This window comes from Neoarius graeffei, chromosome 8, assembly GCF_027579695.1.
Source record: "Neoarius graeffei isolate fNeoGra1 chromosome 8, fNeoGra1.pri, whole genome shotgun sequence".
Lineage (NCBI taxonomy): Eukaryota > Metazoa > Chordata > Actinopteri > Siluriformes > Ariidae > Neoarius > Neoarius graeffei.
Window position 1 is genome coordinate 76,574,449 of NC_083576.1, and position 23,731 is coordinate 76,598,179.

At 42.1% G+C, this 23,731-nt stretch overlaps 1 protein-coding gene across 1 annotated transcript in view; it reads right to left on the reverse strand.

Moving 5' to 3' along the window:
- The window catches only part of nav2b (neuron navigator 2b), a 342,800-nt gene that overhangs the window by 17,247 nt on the left and 301,822 nt on the right, over positions 1-23,731 (reverse strand). Inside the window, 7 exon segments of the mRNA XM_060926744.1 lie at positions 1,061-1,296; positions 2,264-2,432; positions 5,111-5,206; positions 13,243-13,340; positions 15,005-15,152; positions 17,038-17,191; positions 20,457-20,537. Of these exon segments, the coding sequence (XP_060782727.1) occupies positions 1,061-1,296; positions 2,264-2,432; positions 5,111-5,206; positions 13,243-13,340; positions 15,005-15,152; positions 17,038-17,191; positions 20,457-20,537 (982 nt within the window).

The following is a 23,731-nucleotide window of genomic DNA, read 5'->3' on the forward strand; positions in this document are numbered from 1 at the left end:
GCCAGGTGTCAGTGCCGCCATTTTGAAAACTGTTTTCCAAACGAAATATTGCACAAAAACGAGTTTAAATGACGATTACTGCCTACTTTTTCAAACTTTTTCCTGATCGCTATCAAAACAAACAAAACTTCCGGCTTGATTACATCAGCATTCGAAAGAGGGCGCACGTGTCTTTTGACAATGTTGGCAGATGTTGGTCACTTTGATTTCCGCTGTACGTTTTACTTCCGTCCTACGATGTCTCGCACAGGTCTCAACGAATCTCGTTTATGGCCGTCGCTTTGACATATGGACTGATATATTACAGAGCATATTTCAAACACTCATACCGTAACTTGCTATAGCAGCGACAAAATAGCGATCAAAAATGCATTCCGATATTTAATAAAATGAGAGAGAATTTTAATAATAAAAAATTTGCCTTCAGTTCTCCTTTAAGTCTAACAATCTGTTTTTTGGGGGCTTATTCGATTAACTGTTTATAAAATCAATTGCATCGAAATGATATTTTCTGTATTATGTGAAATTTCAGGAATAAAAAATATATTTATCTTTTGTATCCGTCCCAATGTTCTTGTCAACTCTGTTGAGTCTGTTGTAAAACCGTGTAAAATCCACAAAGACTTTTAATAATACGCATGACACCTGCACTGAACGACGTCACTTCCTCTGGGGGAAAACTTCAGAAAGGCAGTGAGGTACAGTATGTTATGTTTCTTCTCTCATTAATTTAAACAAAACGTTGAGGATTTTACACCAACAGTAGATTAATTAATCGTCAAATCTGTTATTGTGATACTGGAGTGAATCTCTCACTCATTTAAAAAAAAACAATAAGAATAAAATCCATAAAATTCTATTTTTATACATGCCACGTGGTAGCTAGTCTGAGGTTAGCGTGTGGAGTTAAGACACAAAATGGTGGGAAATGTCAACTCTGTTATCGCCAATTCTGTTCATGGATTGCCCGGTTTAATGATAAAGTCGACGATGACTAACAAAGTCGACACTTGAAATGTCCCTGCGATTACAGAATGGGCCGTATAAATGTCTGTATCACCTTGCTGGACTTGCTGTCCACATTGAAAGACGTGATGAGCTGTTTGTTTAGCGAACGTCCTTCCATCAGGACCGCATACTCAGCCAACCTGGCAGCCAGGAAACTCTTCCCAGTGCCTGAGGGTCCAGACAGAATGATGAGCCGATGTTCCTGTAGCTGAGAAACGTAGCGCTGCAGGATGGGCTTCGGGATGAGCGTCTCAAACACCAACGTATCCTCACTGTGCTCCTCAACACCTAAACACGGACACAGAGAACACAAAATCCAAATTATGGTTTTCTAGTTTTATGTAGTGTGCACTGCAGAAGTTTTCACCCCCTTGAACTTTTCCATATTTTGTGTACATATTTAACAGTTATTCCATGAAATCAAGTCGTACATGAGCTGATAGCTGAGGAGACGCATAGCACCGAGTTGGCTATAAGCCATGTGCAATGAGATTGAGTGGAATAATTGTTTTATTCTATCCACATCTATCCAGCATTTTGTTTTGTTTTTTTTGAGGGGTTTTGTTTTCGAGTAGAGTTTTTATTTCATCCTTGGTTGGTTCAGCAACACGCTCTGCCATTTTGTTTTTCTCTACTCACAGTATATGAGCTGATATCATAGTAGCAGAGTAGCCAATCAGAGCACACGATTGCTCATGTCCAGTGAATGTGTATATATATATATATATATAAAACGTGAACTGAAATGGACTTAATTAGGATTTTGTGTCATTAATCCACATAAGGCAACCTGTAACATTGATAGGGCTCTAAATCAACGTCCTTCCCATGCCACAAAGCACATCGGGCGGCACCGCTTATTACATATGTTACAGTGGAGAACTTGTCTTCTGCTACCCGTGACAGTTTGACTCCCAACTCACATTTGTATTGTGGCGCCTCAGAGAAGGCAGTAGGTACCATTTTTATGATGGTCTCTGGTATGACCCGACTGTGAGTAGAACTCTCAATCTCCCAGTCGAGAGGCGGACACGCTAACCACAAGGCCAACTCACGGTTGGGCCTCCATTTCCATAAATAAGAATTCTACTTATAATAATTGAGGTAAATAAAGTATTTTAAAATAAATGTTACATCTGCAGTGCAATAAAATCTAAGTAGGTGGCATGGGTCAATAGAACAAGAGAGAAAATGAGATCAGAAAAAGGAAAATGCATTAGAGAGAGCTGTCTTTGTTTTCTGTCTTTCATTTCACCTTTCAGTCTGACGGAGATGGTGTCACTGTCTCCCACCAGGTAGCCACAGGGCAGCAGCTCCGGCGTGCTGGCTTCGCTGGTACGCTGAACGTCTCCGATACCGTAGCTGAGCACGCTGTCTGTGTTCAGGCCCAGCTGTGAGGCCGGGTCCACATGGATGATGTATTCCTGCAGGAGAGCGATGACACAAAGCCAACATTGTTCAGTCTGAGGTTTCAAAATGGCGTTGTCAGTTCCACTCCACATACACTTCTACTTTTATTCTAGATCAGGGCTTTTCAAAGTGTGGGGCGTGCCTCCCTTGGGGGGCGCCAGAGTTCTTCAGGGGGGTGCAACGTGAGGAAAAATAAACCAGAATAAGTTACTATTGTGGACATTTAGCGAACTTCAGCTAGCCTTTACCAGAGACAAAATAGCTCGATTTTTAGTACCTAAAGCTACAGTGAGTGAGGAGACAGAGTCTGGGCCAAGCAAAAAAACAGAGCCTCCAGGATGTTGCGATTTGCAACTTGAACGCAAATTCAACCAATCCCCGCGAATTCAGGGCGGTGTTGCAATTATATCCAATCACCGCAACTTTCCCACAAATTTGACCAATCGTTGGCGTCGTCTTGAGGTGACGTCGACAAACTACCTTCCGCCTTACTTCCGTGTATATGTTCAAGAGAAGCAGCATGCACGCAGTGTTGCCAGATTGGGCGGTTTCAAGTGCATTTTGGCGGGTTTTGACATATTTTGGACTGGAAAACGTCAGCAGTATCTGGCAACACTGCATGTGTGAATCAGTGTTTATGTAGGCTTAAATTCTGTTACTGAAAGTGTGTTATGTTTACAGTGAAGCACTGTGTGCACTTTACATTATTTTTTTACTTAATACAAGAAATTAATGGATGCCAACATTTTTGCCAAAATGGTATTTTATTTTCCATTGTTTAGGCAGCTTCAGCATCATACTGTGAGATTCTGTTCAAATTGTTTTTTTCTTCTATGAAGCCTGAGCCATTTATTTTATTAGTTTATAATTATTGTTTAATTTAGTCTTCAGGAGAGACTGCCTGCACACAGTACTAGTATTAATAGTTTTTTTTCTTACATGAGAGCTGAGGTATTTATATTATATTTTAAGGTAACTTCATGTTGTGCTGTGAGGTTCTATGCACTTTAACTTTTGAACCAACAGGTGCATTTGGATAAGTAAAGCCTATTTTTCTGCATTTTTGTAGTCCTGGTAATCTTTTATATTGGTAAAGTTGTTTATAGGACCATTTCTCAGTGTCTTTGTTTTTTTTAATCAATAGTTTTTCAGTAATAACTTAATATTTAACATATCACTCAATTTAATCACAAAAAGAGAAAATCGCAACAATTTCTCGCAACTTTCACTTCCTCCCGCAATGTAATTGCAACAAAAACCTAAAAAATACCGCAATTTTCACCGCAATTTTTTGGAAAACCCCCCGTAACATCAGACATTTTAGCCCACAACAATCACAAAAAAGGCCCGCGAAATCCTGGGGGGACTGAAAAAAGAAGGAAGTATGACCACGATTATTTAAAGTTTGCATTTTCATGGACTGGATCTGAAGATGCTCCACTGCCACAGTGTGTTGTCTGCCAAAAGGTGCTAGCTAACAATGCTATGAGATGTTTAAAATGTGTAAAACAAGATGTTTTAAAAAGCACAGATGTTTAAAATGTGTAAAAGAAAAAAATAAAAATGTGTACAACAACCATTTTTTAAAAATACGAATGGAACATTAAGTATAGCAACAACAAAAATTGTAAGGGGGGGGTGGTGCTGTTTATTTGCTCTCCGAGGGGGGGCTGACTCTCCCACACTTTGAAAACCCCTGTTCTAGATAAAGTTTATTTTATTTATATGGCTTTTATGCAACTTTTATACATATATATATTTAACAGTTATTCCACGAAATCGAGTCGTACATGAACTGATAGCCGACGAGGCGCGTAGCACCGAGTTGTCTATAATCCATGTACGACGAGACTGAGTGAAACAACTTTCATTCTATCCACGTTCACTGGATTTTGAGAAACAGAGCATTTTTATTTTTTGCAAATTCGATAAATAAAAACTTTATACAAAACATCTGACAAAATCATTTCTGATTAGAATGTATACAAACCGGCGAAATGACAGGAGCAATTTGTGAAAAACGCAATAATAATTCTTGAAAAATAAAAACATATGTTCTTACCATCAGATACTTTTATTCCATATTTCATTGCTTTTTTATTTTTTGGGGGTTTTGTTTTCGAGTAGTTTTTTTTATTTCGTCCTCGGTTGGTTCAGCAACACAAGCCATCATTTTGTTTTTCTCTCCTCACGGTATATGAGCTGATGTCCTAGTAGTAGAGTAGCCAATCAGAGTGCGCAATTACTCATATCCAGTGAACGTGGATAGAATAAACACACACACATTTTTCAAATCTAACTCTAAACTTTAACTTTTGTATTTTTATTTTTGTGCTTTTCTTATCCTTGCCTTGTACTTCTTGCTTTTTATTCACCCATTTATCTCCTTGTTCCTCAAATGTATTCTTGTATTCTCCATTTTAATTACATCGACTGTAAAGCACTTTGGGTCGACTACTGTTGTTTTTCAATGTGCTATACAAATAAAGAGACTTGACTGAGCAGCTCTCTCTCTCTCTCTCACACACACACACAAATATGAGCGTAAAGTCTTTCCTAAATAGTATATCCACCCGCATCCCACATTACTGCTGAATTCCTGATTCTGATTGGGCAGAAGATCAGAACTTTTGGTTAATTACGCTCAAGTTTTCTGTGAGGACATGAACGCATCCAGTGCTTATCTTTACACCTTGAAGAGGCGTCGGACAACACCATCCAGAACTTCCCATTTGGTTTTACTGCTGATGCCGATGCAGCCAATCAGGAAGTCGTTTTGTCTGCTCTTCTGTGAAAACGAGACAGAAACACGGCTGAAACCATGAAACACATCCAGTAGTTCCCACACTCCATCAGAGCTCATTCCCACACAAATCTAATCTAATATCCATTATACAACCAGCAGCACTGCCAGGAACTGCTGCCAACGACTGCTTTTTCATTTTCTTATTTCTCAATCTGGGATAATCAGATTGGCTTTGTTATATAGCGGGTTATTATCTGACTAGAATTTCATAATGTGAACTTTTCGCTGAGAACAATGGCTGCTTTAACTGCATTCCCACATGAAGGCGGATTTTTGAGGTAATACCGTGAACAGCTGCTGCGCTGACTTTTTTTCTTTGCCATTTTTTCCCCCAAGTGCAAACATTATATACACAGCACCATCTAGTGGTCAAGATTCTGTATTTGACAAATCAAGGAGAAGATTTTCATCATGTGACTTTTCATTGATGAAACTTTTAGAAAAACGACATCTTTAATCGAACTGAATTTGGTTTACACTGTTGAAGGCTTTCATTTTTAATACTGACAATGCCAATAAAAGCAAAATTTAACTGAAGCAAAAAAAAAACCCCACCAAAACAAAATCAGATTCATCAGATGTTAAATAGTTACTCACACAGTGAGGTTAAAGTGTACCTGTAGTGAATTTTAATTACTAGCTATTTCAAAAAATCACGTATAATACCAGTGGTTCCGTCATGTAACGTTCGTCATAAGCTCTTGTCAAGTACACGCGAATTTTAAGGTCACTGCTCCACCAGTCAGGCATGGTCAGCGACAGTTGCCTCCTTCACATGGGCTGTTCCGGCATCAGTAGTGATGCACAGTCACTGGTTTGTCCGATTGTCTGGGCTGCAGTGGACTGGTCACTGACCCTGTGTTGCAAACACCAGCCTTAGATAACACATTATCAACCGATCTGCTCAGAAGAAATAGAAGAAATATTTACACTTAGTCAAGCTGATCTTTGGCTGGATCGAGTTGAAGTTAAAAAAAAAAAAAAAAGCCGTTCATCATCAGTGTCACAGTTCTCAAGATTGAACTGAATCGCTGTTCTGAATCATAAAATGAATCATCTGAAGCACATAAATCTGTGTGCCATCTTGCAACAAGTTTTACCTCCAAATAGCCCAAATTTATCCCTGTATTCCCTAATGGGATGTCAGACAGATTTTATCCTGTTTACGCTGCGCGTTCCTAGTCTGGTTAACACCAGACCATATCACAAGTGAAATATGGTCTGGAATCCGCCTATTGAATTTCTCATAGGGGAGGTGTGGTTTACGATTGTCAATGGCCGTTTATTGGACGTTGCGAATGTCTATCATTTGGCGTATACGTAGCCCATGGCCAATCATGGCAGTTGTACCCGGTGACGTAGTTAGAGCGACGAAGAAGACGAAGAGGCGAAGAAAGACTGAAACGCCAAACGCTGTTCTTTTTTTAAAACAAAATTTCGCTCTAAACTATTCAGAACAGTGTCTAGAGCTTGATCGAAAGTTTGGTTCGTATCGCTCACCGCCATGTTAAATGTGATCCGTAAACAGTTCCAAATAAACTACAAGCTTCCGTTTGTCAAGTAGTACGCGTCACCATCTTTCCACCCCTCCCCACTCTCTGATTGGCTCCCTAACTCAGGCGAGCCTTTAGACCCTAGTTTCCATGCTGTCTTTTCAGATCGGAACGATTGTGCAAAGCAGCATGGGATTTCCCAGGCTAGCGCGTTCCCACTGCGAAAGAGAAACCAATCGAAACCAAAAGAGTGAAAGTGATTATCATGCCGTTACCATCCCTGTGTCTGAAATCGCTCCCTCGTTCACTACTCCCTCTGAGTGCACTATATAGGGTGTGATAATCCTCACTATCATTTCGGACAGCACTACAAAATGGCATCCTCACTATATAGTGCCCTATATAGTGAGTAGGGAGTGATTTCGGACACAGGGCATGTGAACAATCTTTTATGAATGCGGAAGTGCGCGCTCCGGTGTGACTGAGTAAGGTGGCAAGTTTTATGTTTCATCTAATTTAGGTAATTTAAAAACTATAATATTTGGCAGTGGGCACATCAAGTCCTTCCCACGCCATGTGGCACATAGGGCGGCGCCGATTCCCGTTTCTGTAGCCCTCGGCCTCTTGCCTATTACATAGCTAGGGTTACAATGGGGGGCTGGTCCTCTGGTAACCACGAGAGTTTGACTCCCCACTCGCATCTGTATTGCAGCGTGCCTTGCCAGATGGCAATAGGTACCATTTTTATGATGGTCTTTGGTATGACCCGACCGTGAATAGAACTCGCGATTTCCCGATCGAGAGGCGGACACGCTAACCACTAGGCAACTACCCGGTATGGCAGTGGCCACATAGGAAAGTGTAAAGTACAAAGTTTCTGTCAATATGTTTATCATGCTTGTATGATAAAAAAAAAAAAACTCGCAAAGATATTTCTCAATCCATGACCTACTCATTCTAAACCTGCCAAGCTTTGCCAGCGAAGCTCTTGACCCCAAAGTACAACCAAATCTGACTTCATGTTAAAACTGTGAATGTTATAGTCATCTTGTCGGTTGTTGCCCAAATGAGGATGGGTTCCCTTTTGAGTCTGGTTCCTCTCGAGGTTTCTTCCTCATGTCGTCTGAGGGAGTTTTTCCTTGCCACCGTCGCCACAGGCTTGCTCATTGAGGATAGATTAGGGATAAAATTAGATTAGATTAGATAAAACTTTATTGATCCCTTTGGGAGGGTTCCCTCAGGGAAATTAAGATTCCAGCAGCATCATAACAGATAAACAGAGAAAAGAAATAGAGAAAAACTTCTAGATAAATTAAAATAAATTAAGTATTTACATATACAAATATAAAAGAATAAGATATGGGAAAGAGAGGAAGGGGGGAGGGGAAAGGGGGAGAAGTGGGGTTAGGGTAAGAGTGTGTGTGTGTGTGGGGGGGGGGGAGCAGGAAAGATATTGCACTTTATATTGCACATTATATTGCACATTGTCTGGTATTGCTTATTATTAGGCTAGGCTACTGCTCCTTCCCGTCCTCTGTCCTCCTGTTACCCCTCCTCCCCAGAGAGGAGTTGTACAGTCTGATGGCATGAGGGACAAAGGAGTTTTTGAGTCTGTTCGTCCTGCACTTGGGAAGGAGCATTCTGTCACTGAACAGGCTCCTCTGGTTGCTGATAATGGTGTGCAGAGGGTGACTGGCGTCGTCCATGATGTTCAATAGTTTGTCCATAGACCTCTTCTCTGCCACCGTCACCAGAGAGTCCAGCTTCATGCCGACCACAGAGCCGGCCCGCCTGATCAGTTTGTCCAGCCTGGATGTGTCTTTCTTGGATGTGCTGCCCCCCCAGCATACCACGGTGTAAAACAGGACACTGGCGACCACAGACTGATAGAACATCCACAGGAGTTTCCTGCAGATGTTAAAGGACCGCAGCCTCTTAAGGAAGTATAGCCTGCTCTGTCCCTTCCTGTATAAGTGATTGGTGTTGCAAGTCCAGTCCAGCTTGCTGTCCAGCCACAGCCCGAGGTACTTGTAGGAATCCACAGCCTCCACCTCAACTCCCTCGATCAGAACTGGTCGTGACCTTGGTCTGGACCTCCCAAAATCAGTGACCAGCTCCTTGGTCTTCAAGGTGTTGAGCTGCAGATGGTTCCTGTTGCACCACACAGCAAAGTCCCTCACCAGGCTCCTATACTCCTCCTCTCTGTCGTCACTGATACACCCAACGATGGCTGTGTCATCGGCAAACTTCTGAATGTGACACAGCTCCGAGTTGTAGCAGAAGTCCGCGGTGTACAGGGTGAAGAGAAGAGGGGCCAGCACTGTGCCCTGGGGTGCTCCAGTGCTGCTAATTACAGTGTCAGACGTGATGTCCTTCAGCCTGACGTACTGCGGCCTGTCAGTGAGGTAGCTGGAGATCCAGGTGACCAGTCAGGGGTCCACTCGCATCCTGTTCAGTTTGTCCTGAAGCAGTAGGGGCTGGATGGTGTTGAAGGCACTCGAGAAGTCCAAGAAGAGGATCCTCACTGTGCCATTTCCCTTATCCAGATGCGAGTGGGCTCGGTGTAGCAGGTAGAGGATGGCATCTTCCACACCAACACCTGCCTGGTACGCAAACTGCAGACAGTCCTGGGCATGTTGTACTTGGGGTCTGAGGAGGCTGAGGAAGAGCCGCTTCAACGTTTTCATCAGATGTGAAGTGAGCGCCACCGGTCGGAAGTCGTTCAGCTCGCTGGGCTGATTCTTTTTGGGAACTGGAACGATACATAATGTCTTCCAGAGGGTTGGCACGCTCCCCAGCTGCAGGCTGAGGTTGAAGATGCGTTGGAGTGGTTCACCCAGTTCAGCAGCGCAGGTCTTCAGTAGTCATGGACACACCTTGTCCGGGCCTGCTGCTTTCCTGGGGTGAAGCTTCCTCAGTTGACCACTGACCTGGTCTGCAGTAATGCATAGAGGATTCTGTGTTGAGGTGGGGGAGGAGGGGGCTGCTGTGATTACTGGGGGGAGGTGTGTTGAGGGAAGAAGGAGAGATGGCTGCAGTGAGGGAGAGGGTGGGGGGGACGTGGGCTGGTTGAGCCGATTGAAGAAGTCATTCAACTCGTTCGCCCTCTCCACTGTCCCCTCAACGACTCTGGTCTTTGTATTGTGGCCTGTGATGGTTTTCACACCTTCCCAGACCTCCCTCATGCTGTTCTCCTTCAGTTTCTGCTCCACTTTTCTCCTGTAGCTGTCCTTAGCTTCCCTCATGCAGCGTTTCACCTCCTGCTGTGCTGCTTTCATCACCTCCCTATCCTTGCTCCTGAAGGCGGCCTTCTTCCTGTTGAGGACAGCTTTGACTTCCTGTGTTACCCATGGCTTGTTATTAGGGTAACAACGTACAGTCTTAGCGGGGGAGACCACGTCTGCACAGAAGTTGAGGTAATCTGTCAGACAGTGAGTCAGCCCCTCTATGTCCTCACAGTGTGGGCTAAGCAGCAAATCCCAGTCCGTGATGTCATAGCAGTCTCTGAGGGCATCTTCCATTTCAGGGGACCACCTCCTGATGGAGCTAGTTGTTGCAGGCTGCCTTTGAACCAGGGGGGTGTACTTCGGCTGTAGAAGAACCAGGTTGTGGTCAGACTTCCCTAGTGGGGGGAGGGGTGTGGCTCTGTATGCATCCCTCACATTAGCATACAGCAAGCCAATTGTCCTGTTGTTCCTTGTTGGACAATCCACAGCCTGGTAAAAAGCAGCCAAAGTAGAGTCCAAAGTAGCGTGATTAAAGTCCCCAGAAATGATGATAAATGCCTCAGGGTGCTGTGTCTGCAGCCTTGCTGTGACAGAGTGAATCTTCTCACATGCAGCGGCTGCGTCTGCCTTCGGAGGGATATAAACACAGATGGTGATCACATGACTGAACTCCCTCGGCAGATAATATGGCCGCAGGCTAACGGCTAGCAGCTCCAAGTCCGGGCAACATAAAACTGTCTTTACGGAGATATGTCTCGGGTTACACCAGCGGTTGTTCACATAAATGATGAGTCCCCCACCTTTGCTTTTCCCGCATGTGTTAGTGTCTCTGTCGGCTCTCACAGCAGTGAATCCACGAAGGTCCATGCTAGCATCCGGTACAAGGTGTGTTAGCCATGTCTCCGTAAAGATAAATAAGCTGCTCTCCCGGTAAATCTGCTGGTTGTTCAGAGCAGAAAGCTCGTCGACTTTATCTGGCAGCGAGTTCACATTCCCCATGATAACGGAGGGAATGGATGGTTTGTAGCACCGCCGGCTGTCCGCTAGTCTAGCCTTTAGCTTAGCTCCGGCTTTGCAGCCCCTGAGTTTCCTCCTTATCTCCGCCGGTATGGGGTGTCGTATCCCGGCTCGTCCCATTGTTTTCAGGGCCAGCAGCTCCTCTCTCGAATAAGTGACAAAACTGGCTCCTGGTTGCATGTTAAAGTTAAATATATCCATGTTATATAGTTAAACACACTATGTCTTGGTAAGAAGAGCAAAAAAAAAGTAAAAAAAAAGGTGGAAAAAAAGAGGTTTAAAGAGCTAAAAACTACAGAGCTACTGGAGAGGCAGCCGTCTCACACAGCGCCCATACGTAAATTAGCTCATGTTTTAAGTCGTTCAAATTCTGTAAAGCTGCTTTGCGACAATGTTTATTGTTAAAAGCGCTATACAAATAAACTTGACTTGACTTGCACATAATGCCATGAAATAATAGCTATGTGCCATAAAATAAAAATCTATTACAAGTATTAGATCTATATTTATTCAACGTGTTCTGAAGTTACTTGACTGGGAACTGGGAATCTCAACCTACAGAACATTACTTGTTTACTCGCACCCGATAACCCGGACTCAACGACTGTACGCCACTTCCGGCTGGCGATGTCTGCTCTCTGTGATTCTGCCTCCGTGGGTAATTCACGGAATAAAATTGTCCACAAAAGTGCTTTTAGGGTGTTTTTTTGACTGAACGTGCGCGTCTTTTGTCTATAAGTAATACGTAAAGCATGATTAATGTTGTAAGCATGACCAGTACTGGTACACTTCAACTTGCTCGCCAGCTATCTTTTGGAAGAATTATTTAAGAGTGACAGATGGGTCAGTCCATGAAATGATGTTACTTTTCATTGGTCCGGGTTTACATAATCATTTCATCTTTAATTTCCATGATTTAAAGAAATATTTAGCAGATTATCCATAAATATTGTTTGAAGAAATAAAATAAATAAAAAAATGAAGTTTTCTTTTGAAATAAAGAAATGTGAAACATTTTCTTCCCCTGTGACTGGACACGTTTTTTGTGACGTGGAATATTTGCTGACTTTGAGCTTAAATAAACCTTCATTACTTTCTGAGAATTTCAATAAAATTAGTTTCATGGTACTTGCAATTTAGTTTTACACTCACATAATAAAGTTAAGAAGGTTCTATAAACTATTTAGCTTCGAATTCATCCACTAAAAATAGGTTGTGAACGTAACATTGTGGTGTCCTGCCGTGTTACGTTAGAAACCAGGCTTATAAAAAATGATAAAACGAGTTGAAATCATGATTGATGTTTTTAATATAAAGAAGAATATACTATAAAACGATGTAGGTAGAAAGAAATTTAAACAAACGGCAATGAAAGAAATTATCGATGTTTTTTCTCACGTCCTAACTTAGCGTCCACTCACTTCCTGGTTCGTTCACAACCTGCGAGACCTATTTACTCAATCTAGGTCAGCTGAACTGACGCGAGATAACTTCTCGCGGGATCTCACACACCACAACACGTGCTCTCGTCGCTATCAATGGCATCAAAATGGCGGCCAGCAAGAGCAGATCTATTCATAAAACCTATATTAACAAACATTTCTGGGACATTTTGAAAAGTTTGCGTCTTCGTTACACGCGCAACTTCGTGGGGTAGGGTGCAAGTTCTTGTTATTTTAAGAAATTAAGCTAGAGAAGTGCAGATATAAGTGTGACTAAGTAAAGTAATGAATTCAATAATCTCATTTACCCCATATAGGATGAAACTGTTTCCTGTTAATGACTCTTGTTATTGTTCAAATCTTAAAGAGATTTTATGAAGTTTGTGAAATACTGGTATTTCATATTTTCAGTGTTTATGATGTTGAACTAATATTTCTAATGAATTCTTATTCAGTGTTAATGTTTAAAGTAAGCAAATAAAAGCAAAAAATTGATTTTATCAATATTTTTCCTTTATTTTTAAAAGCTTGTTCGTGTCCTTGTTACATTAGCAACCGGGTAAATATTTATGGATTTTATCATACATTGTAGAGCAGGAGTTATCTTAACAACTATGTTATATTTTCTTATATGGTCAATGCTTCATGGAAATAAAAGTTGTTTTCAGTTGTAAATTGTTTAAAGTGACTCCCTCTATGTCACATTTTGGTAACCCCATTTCATGGACTGACCCAGTTACGGCAGCTGATGATGGCAATGCTGTGTCAAAAAAGTCCTGCAGTAGTTTATGTTCGATGGTGTTTGGATGTCTGTGAAGAGAGACGAAAAAATGTCTGACCTCTTTCCACTTTGGGTCTCTGTCCAGACTCACAACCACTTTGACATGGTGTCCCTCTTTACGAGAGCCGCCATCTCCACTGTCCTCCAGCAGCATGTCTGAGAGCACACACACACATTTGTCTCACTATCCTTGTGAAGACCTTCCATTGACAATTATTTTTGCAGTTAATTAATGCTGTGCTTGCACCTAAAACCTAACTTCAGTAATGAAAAGGAAACTTTCTGGCTCTTTTATTTTTTTCAATTTTTCTTTAAAAACAAAACAAAACAAAACACAACAGTAATTTCCTTGTGGGGACCATCTGAATGTCCCAGAAGATCGAAATTGTCAGATTTTATGATCCTTGTGGGGACATTTGGTCCTCAGTAGTATTATAAAAACATATATGCACACGTCTGTCAGAGTATATTAAAGGAGAACGGAAGGCAAATTTTTTATGATCAAAATTCTCTTTATCTCATTTTATTAAATATCGGAATGCATGTTTGATCGCTATTTTGTCGCTGCTATAGCAAGTTATGAGTGTTTGAAATATGCTCTGTAATATATCAGTCCATATGTCAAAGCAATGGCCGTAAACGAGAGTCGCTGAGACCTGTGCGAGACATCTTAGGATGGAAGTAAAACGTACTGTACAGCGGAAATCAAAGTGACCGACATCTGCCAACGTTCCGTGTCCGAAATCGCTCACTCGTTCACTACTCCCTACTCTCTATAGAGGGAATTACTATATAGAGGACTATATAGTGAGCTCATTGGTAAAATGAAAAAACGCTTTCGGACACTAGTCCGTCGCGCTGGTATTTACGTCATTACCGTCGCACAATTAAAACGTGCCAGATCAGTCGGCTGGTGGGTTTTCAAAATAATAAATACACGCATGTGTTTTTGTGATAAATCCATATTATACTGAGCGCATTTCCCACATTAATCAATACAAAGTAGCTGCAGCTTTCAGTTCTTTTAAATCAAGGCTGAATACTTTCTTTCTTCTTTGCCGCTGCCTTTTATTAAATCAAATTTGAGACTTTTAAGTTGATTTCTTTCAGCGCGACCGCAATGCATGATGGGATATATTGCTTTGGTTAGTGACCATCGGTTGTCCACTACTTTTCGTGATGTATTTTGGGATACTTTGAGTGCACTATATAGGGTAGAAATAATCCTCACTAAGCTTTTGGACAACACTACAAAATGGCGTCCTCAATATATAGTGCCCTTTATAGTGAGTAGGGAGCGATTTTGGACACGGGTTGTCAAAAGACGCGCGCGCCCTCTTTCGAATGCTGATGTAATCAAGCCGGAAGTTTTGTTTGTTTTGATAGCGATCAGGAAAGTTTGAAAAAAGTCGGCAGTAATCGTCATTTAAACTCGTTTTTGTGCAATATTTCGTTTGGAAAACAGTTTTCAAAATGGCGGCGCTGACACCTGGCTGACACTTCTTCACGTTTCGAAGTCTCGCACAAGTCTCGTGAAGATCGCGCGGATAAGCGACGCCTGCCGTGGACCAAACGAACTAAATTCAACATGGCTAAAAACCGAATAGGCCGATAAGTATAATATTTAATTGCGATTAGTTGCCAATATGAGTCACGATATAAGGTTACTAAAACCGAAAACGTCATTGAAGAACACGTTAATTAAGAAATAAAGCAAGTTTAAAAATGACTTCAGTTCCTCTTTCATAAAAATAAAACAACATTTACAACCACATTGTTTTACTCTCTCTGAGTGTGTGTGTGTGTGTGTGTATATACACCTAGGCTTGTGGACTCAGTAAGGCTTGACTGAGAGGATAGACCGAGGGTCGAGGGACACACAGAGGCCTGTGATGTGGTTGTGCTGCAGCTCCCCCTAGTGGTTGTTCTCAGACGCTCATTCTCCACTTTCAGCTTCTCCATCTCCACCTGCACAAACATGGCGCACGAACACCACACTCAACACGTACGAAAGCATCACAAGGTTTGATTGATAGGAAATGTTTATCAATACTAATATCCTCTAATTTTTCCTCTTAATATAAAACACTGGGGGGGGGAGTCATGGGAAAATAATCACTTGCAGCATGGTGTGATGTGGGTCAAGATGAGCCTGGATACTGGAAATGTCTTACTCCTCTCAAACCACAGCAGTTTGCTCATGTATAATGTCATAGTTTTTTTACCCCCCATGTACAGTGGATATAAAAACTGTACACACCCTGTTAAAATGATTTTTTTTTTTTCATCAGAAAAACCCAAGACCACGATAAATAATTTCAAAACTTTTCCCACCTTTAATGTGACCTATAACCTGTAAATTCAATTGAAAAACAAACAAATCTGTTGGGGGAAAAATATAAAAAAATTAAAAAATGTACAATAAGCTGGCTGCATAAGTGTGCACACCCTTAAACTAATACTTTGTTGAAGCACCTTTTGATTTAATTACAGCATTCAGTCTTTTTGGGTCGGAGTCGATCAGCCTGCCACGTCTAGACTTGGCAATATTTGCCCACTCTTCCTTGCAAAAGCGCTCAAAATCTGTCAGATTGCGAGGGCATCTCTTGTGCACAGCCCTCTTCAGGTCACCCCACAGATTTTCAACTGGATTTCGGTCTGGGCTCTGGCTGGGCCGTTCCAAAACTTTTTTGGTGTCATTGTCATGCTGAAAGATGAAATTCGTCTTCATCTTCAGCTTTCTAGCAGACACCTGAAGGTTTGGGGCCAAAATTGGCTGGTATTTAGAACTGTTCATAATTCCCTTCACCTTGACTAAAGCCCCTGTTCCAGCTGAAGAAAAACACCCCCAAAACATGATGCTGCCACCACCATGCTTCACCGTGGGGATGGTGTTCTTTTGGTGATGCGCAGTGTTGTTTTTGCACCAAACGTACCTTTTGGAATTGTGGCCAAAAAGTTCAACCTTGGTTTCATCAGACCATAACACATTTTCCCACATGCTTTTGGGAGAGTTGATGTATGTTTTTGCGAAATTTATCCGGGCCTGGATGTTTTTCTTTGACCCTACCTCATAGTCCAGACATATGGAGAATACGGGAGATATTTGTCACATGTAGTACACACCCAGTACTTGCCAGAAATTCCTGCAGCTCCTTCAGTGTTGCTGTAGGCCTCTTGGTAGCCTCCCTGACCAGTTCGCATCTTGCCTTTTCATCAATTTTGGAGGGACGTCTGGTTCTCGGTAATGTCACTGTTGTCCCATATTTTCTCCACTTCTTGATCACTGTCTTCACTGTGCTCCATGGTATATCTAATGTCGTGGAAATGTTTTTGTACCCTTCTCCTGACTGATACCTTTCAACAATGAGATCCCTTTGCTGCTTTGTAAGCCCTCTGTGAACCCTGGCTTTTGCTGGAGGATGCAACGGAGTAAATGTCTGAACTTTATTTGGGGTTAATCAGAGTCATTTTCATTGATGGCAGGTGTGAACCCAAAAAGACTGAATGCTGTGATTAAATCAAAAGGTGCTTCAACAAAGTATTAGTTTAAGGGTGTGCAACCAGCTTATTGTACGTTTTTTATTTTTTATGTTTTTCCCCCGAACAGATTTGTTTGTTTTTCAATTGGATTGTACAGGTTATAGGTCACATTAAAGGTGGGAAAAGCTTTGAAATTATTTATCGTGGTCTCATTTTTTTTTACATCAGAAAAACCGATCATTTTAACGGGGTGTGTACAGTAGAGTTTTTATATCCACTGTATACACATGTTGTGGAAATGTTATAACAGCCGTTCGATCACCAGCCTCTCTGTTTTCCCTCCTTGAAGTTAATAAGGAAGTTAATTAACCTGCATGCGGTTCATGGACTCTCGGAGCTGGTCGAGCTGGTGGGCGGAGCTCAGTGCCTCCAGTCTGATATCAGTCAGTTTCATCTCCTTCTCACGCAGCTCGTTGCGCAACTGCATGACCGTCTCCGTCTCACAGTCAGTACATTCCGTGATACTGGATTGATCACACACACACACGCACACAAAGATACATCAGACAAATACAAACACACACAAACCAAACAGCAGGCTCTCTTAGCACACTGATGTTCCACGTACTTCAGTTAGTAAATCAATTGAAGGCATATAATTAGTGCTTATAATTATGCAAATCATCCAGAATTAACATGCGTCTTAACGGCAGGTCGGTTGAACTCTCCATGGATGCGGCTCTAAACTGTGTTCACTTCTGGACATTGAGCACCGAGTGGTGTCATAAGGTCATGTGATCACATCAAAGCAGGAAGTACGTCCTAGTGCTTTATTATGCAAGCTTACAGGGAAGTGAGTCAGCACTGAAGTGCATGCTGTGGCACTAGGGTGCCACTGAGGCCCTGTCCACACGGCAACGGATTCAGGTGAATCTGATAAAATTGTTTATCATTTCGGCCTGGCGTCCACACGGCACCGGCGTTTCGGGTGCCCCAAAACGAAATCTTTTGAGAACGGGTTCCAGAGTGGAAAAATCTGGCAACGGCGCCGTTGCGAAGTCGTCTGGATGAGTAGAACGGATTTGTTTATGATGACGTCACAACCACATGACTGTCAGTGCTTCACGCCGGGTAGAAGTGTAACGAACTCGATGCGAGTTGTCAACAAATCCTATAACTTGGTTCATGAAACGCGCTTACAAAATCTTTTCACTGTGAATATTTATTGTGTAATGGTGCAAAGTGAGTGAGAGAGAGAGAGAGAGAGAGAGAGAGAGAATAGCCCTTAGGGCACCTCACCTCTTCAGATGTTGGTTTAAGTCCGACAATACATTCCTCAAAAAGGGCGTAGAAGAACAAAGTAATCCATCAACGTGTAGCATTCAATTTATTCCGGACCATTAAAGAATTCTGGAGGATATCAGAATGTTGGCGTACCGGCTTCCATCTACCCCCATTCATTCCTCTTTCCGCGTCTTTCATTTTACGCTACTGATTAATAATCAAAACTTTATGTGGCTGATGCTACAGAAGAAGGGGTTTATGCGCATGCATCTACTTCTTCTATTGTTCTGGTGTCTCCGATGGGACCGTCTTACAGCGCACGTAGAGGTGTGGCATGTGTATTGCATCGTTTTCAGCAAGCGTTGCGTTGCCATATGTACCTGAAATTTTACTGATCCGCTGCCCATGTGGACACGATATTTAAAAAAAAAAAAAAATCTTGTTGCCGTTGTCGTGTGGATGTAGCCTCAGTCTAATGGCCAAAATTTTTTTTCAATGTTTTCCAGGTCCCACCCTCTCATTTTGTTCCTTTTATGAAGCATAGTAATTACTCCAAGTTTCATACAAATATATGCATATTTTTTGGTAGCTCATCCATCCATTATCTGTAGCCGCTTTATCCTGTTCCACAGGGTCGCAGGCAAGCTGGAGCCTATCCCAGCTGACTACGGGCGAAAGGCGGGGTACACCCTGGACAAGTCGCCAGGTCATCACAGGGCTGACACATCGACACAGACAACCATTCACACTCACATTCACACCTACGGTCAATTTAGAGTCACCAGTTAACCTAACCTGCATGTCTTTGGACTGTGGGGGAAACCGGAGCACCCGGAGGAAACCCACGCGGACACGGGGAGAACATGCAAACTCCACACAGAAAGGCCCTCGCCGGCCGCTGGGCTCGAACCCAGAACCTTCTTGTTGTGAGGTGACAGCGCTAACCACTACACCACCGTGCCGCCCCTTTGGTAGCTCAATGGGCTGAAATGTTTTCATAGAGTAACTATTCAGTAGCTGTTGCATGCGTGTATGAACACTCTTATTCAACACGTTTGTGATAAAGGTCTACCTAAAAGCCTGGTTCACATGCGCATGTGCATCATCTGCTCTGCAGAATGATTTGCAGCTGCTGCGTGAGCTGGAGATCTACAAGAAACAACATGAAGCTGTTGCTAAAGCTGCAATAAAATCGTTCTCTGGACACTTGTGGTACTTAAGTGAAATCCTGGTCGGTTTAGCATTCTTTGACTCTGCAGTGTCAGCTGAGGTGAAGTCAGCCATGGTGAAAGCCCTTGACAAGAAAACAACATATCATCCTCGACGCATTGCCTTCAACCCCACAGTACCTCAGAAGCAGTTGTTTGACTTTGTATCACAACACACCAAGCAGCTTTTCACAGCCTTTAACAGAGCACAGAAATTCCTCATGAACAGTCCAGATACATGGAGCAGTGACAATGATTACATTGTTGGCCAACAGAAAGTGAGAAGTCTGAAAGTCGTCAACGATGCAGCCGAGCGAGGGGTGGCCTTGATTCAGGCGTTCAATGGAGTCCTGACCAATCAAGAAGAACAAAAACAGTTCTTGTTGCAAGTCGTGGAGAAACACCGCCATGACTTTCCAAACAGTAACAAATCCACCGTGACTGCACTCACTGCAGCTGCTGTTGACAACTAAATTGCGGACAACTAATTTACACTGTGACATTTTAGTCACTGTTTGTGTTCAAAAATCATTTGTTGACTTTTGAAGTAACTGCTAGTAACTGTTTGATTTTCATGATTTCTGCAGTATTCTGGTTTTTTATGTTAAATTTAACATTATATGATTATATCAGCGGCGGCATTGTGGTGTAGTGGTTAGCGCTGTCGCCTCACAGCAAGAAGGTCCGGGTTCGAGCCCCGTGGCCGGCGAGGGCCTTTCTGTGCGGAGTTTGCATGTTCTCCCCGTGTCCGCGTGGGTTTCCTCCGGGTGCTCCGGTTTCCCCCACAGTCCAAAGACATGCAGGTTAGGTTAACTGGTGACTCTAAATTGACCGTAGGTGTGAATGTGAGTGTGAATGGTTGTCTGTGTCTATGTGTCAGCCCTGTGATGACCTGGCGACTTGTCCAGGGTGTACCCCGCCTTTCGCCCGTAGTCAGCTGGGATAGGCTCCAGCTTGCCTGCGACCCTGTAGAACAGGATAAAGCGGCTACAGATAATGAGATGAGATGATTATATCAGAATTTTTCGGAAAATTACACATATTGTATAACTTTGGAACTGTTGAGCTACCAGTAAATATTATTATAATACATCCACACTTTGTCACATTTTTTCTTTTCACATTATGAACACATTTAGGGGGTGGGACAATGAAAATTAGAAACTTCATTTTTGAGTGGCACGCTACTGTGGCACTGTACTGTAGCAGCTCTCGTGATTGATAAACAGCAGATTTTTGATCATTTCATGATTTAAAATTTTTCATTTGAATTTTTTTTTGTTTTAGTCACTGTTACCGTGCCAGAGAACTGGTCCTGATGGGAGCACTGTTACAGCTCCAAGCATTTCCATAAACAGACAGCGATGAAAGGAGAGGGCTATACACACACACACACACACACACACACACACACACACACACACACACACACACACACACACACACACATGTATGCATGCACAACACAAATGTTGAATATTAAGGACCACCGATGTTACACCAACAATAAGGGTCATTCTAGAACTCGGGATACATTTCGCGTCTCCGAGATAAACCTTTTGTTATCTTCCACAAAATAAATCTTTATTGAATCAGTTTTGAACAATAATGCAAATTATGACAAACTTTCACCAATAGCAGTGCTCGATGTACATTTTAGACCCAATTTATCCATAAAACCTTCACTAAATGACTCCCACCCCACCCCTCCCCCTACATTATTGGCCGTCTTCGACTCCTGATTCATCCATTCAACTCGAATAAACATGAAGTGATTCAGTCTAACAGTCTGGTTTTTGGGATTTATTCTATTAACTGCTATAAAATCAACTGCATAGAACGTCTACGTTCTGTATTATGTGAAATTTCAGGAATAAAAAATATACATTTCTTTTTTCCGTCCCAATGTTCTTGTTAACTCTGTTATAAAACCATATAAAATCCACAAAGACTTTTAATAATACGCATGACACCCGCACCGAGAGACGTCACTTCCTCTGGGGCGAAACGTCAGAAAGGCAGTGAGGTACGTTATATTTCTTCCCTCATTTATTTGAACAAAATGTTGAGGATTTTACACCAACAGTAGATTAAAGGTTGACTGCCTTTCAGATTTTTCAAGTGTAGGTCATAAAAAAATTTTCCCCGACACCCAATTATTTTTGTTTAGTGGACCGAAAGCTACTGAATTCGAATCACAGACTTCCAATTTTATTGTTTTTTTAAAATAGAACAATTAATGAATTTAGAGCCACGTGGCCTTAAATTTTCTGCTATTTTTTCCTGCTTCACCATGACCCAATTCAAGATACTACGTCATGCATCACGTGGTGGGCTTTCCCTGTTCGCGCAAGGCATTGTGGGATACAAATTTGAAACAGGAGAGGAAAATGGAGGACGTGAATGTGCGAATGAAACGTGAAAGACCGACTACAGTAACGGAAAGCGAGAAGAAAAAACAGTATGTTGCGAAAGAAAGGAAACGCAGGACCAAACTAATAAATATCGGCGGTCAGCGAGCACCTCGGTGTGATCAGCTGTTCGTTTAGCGACAGAATGATGGAACTGTCAGTGCACGCTCACTGGTTAAGGTAAAAGGTAAACCTGTAGATGGCAGTAATGCAACACTGTGGATGCCAGCTGCCATAAAAACCCAAAAGAAGAAGAAGGTAAACCTGCGCATGCGCGTGCACACGGACTTCCTCTGTCTGCTTGACTGCGCAAAGTGAGCGATTTCATGCACATTATTTGCTCGGGAATCCGCTCAAATTAAATAACTTCCCAGCCACAGAATGGCCTGATATTTTTTGCAATATTACAGAAATAAACATTTGCAATATTACAGAAATAAACATCACAATGACCAAATTTCAGAGGGAACTAAATTTCACCGATTTTATGAAATCGAAAGGCTGTCTAGCTTTAAATATTCATCAAATCTGTTACTGTGATATTGGAGTGAATCTCTGTCATTAAAAAAAAAACAATAATATGATTAAAATCCATAAAATTCTGTTTTTATACTGTACATGCCACGTGGTAGCTAGTTTGAGGTTAGCGTGTGGAGTTAAGACACAAAATGGTGGAAAGTGTCAACTCTGTTATCGTCAATTCTGTTAACAGATTGCCCAGTTTAACGATGACTAAATTTTTGCTTTCTTTCAACACTTGAAATGTACCCGCAATTATAGAATGGGCCATATACAGTATACAGACTTTAGCTGGCGATATATAATTTTGCGCTGATAATATACTTCTATATCACCTGGACCACCATGGTCCATGATCATGCTGCTTGCACACGTGACATTTAATTCATTCATTTGTGTACATCATCGACCAGTTCTTGGTCAATATTAAGGTTCTTCAGACTTCTTGACACTGGTAGAAATGACACTGGAAATTATAATAACCTTTGTTGATGTTTCCATAACAAATATCTTTTTACAGGACAGAGTTGTTAGCACTGTGCCCAACCCCTAACCATGAGGACCAGGGATTTTATATTCAAAGTATCCATCCTCTAGATAATCTGTGTGCCAGGACTGATGCGTCCTATCTACCCGTTTTGATTTTGAAGTATTTCAACCAAGGCTACGACCTTCATCTGGCTGAATATTTAACCCATAATTGGAACAACGTTGATGAGAGTTAGGGGATGTTCACATGCCGGTGGGCCTGTACTCTGCATCTCTAGGGCAGAGTTGCTCCAAGATCCCCAACTGGGTTGATAGGCCCAGTTTCCGTGTGCTGTCTCGTGTTGACACTGTTGATATTATAGAGGCTTTGTACTGGCAATTACGCACTCGGCTCACTTTTTCACTTGCAGTGCAGATTAGCCAGCGGCACCAGGTGAGTCTTTGACTCTCCATCACACTAGATGAATAACACTACCCTGCAAAACAATGTTCAATGCCATACTATTGAACCACTCCATAATATACAGTGGTGCTTGAAAGTTTGTGAACCCTTTAGAATTTTCTATATTTCTGCATAAATATGACCTAAAACATCATCAGATTTTCACACAAGTCCTAAAAGTAGATAAAGAGAACCCAGTAAACAAATGAGACAAAATATCATACTTGGTCATTTATTTATTGAGGAAAATGATCCAATATTACATATCTGTGAGTGGTAAAAGTATGTGAATCTTTGCTTTCAGTATCTGGTGTGACCCCCTTGTGCAGCAATAACTGCAACTAAACGTTTGTGGTAACTGTTGATCAGTCCTGCACACCGGCTTGGAGGAATTTTAGCCCGTTCCTCCGTACAGAACAGCTTCAACTCTGGGATGTTGGTGGGTTTCCTCACATGAACTGCTCGCTTCAGGTCCTTCCACAACATTTCCATTGGATTAAGGTCAGGACTTTTACTTGGCCATTCCAAAACATTAACTTTATTCTTCTTTAACCATTCTTTGGTAGAACGACTTGTGTGCTTAGGGTCGTTGTCTTGCTGCATGACCCACCTTCTCTTGAGATTCAGTTCATGGACAGATGTCCTGACATTTTCCTTTAGAATTCGCTGGTATAATTCAGAATTCATTGTTCCATCAGTGATGGCAAGCCG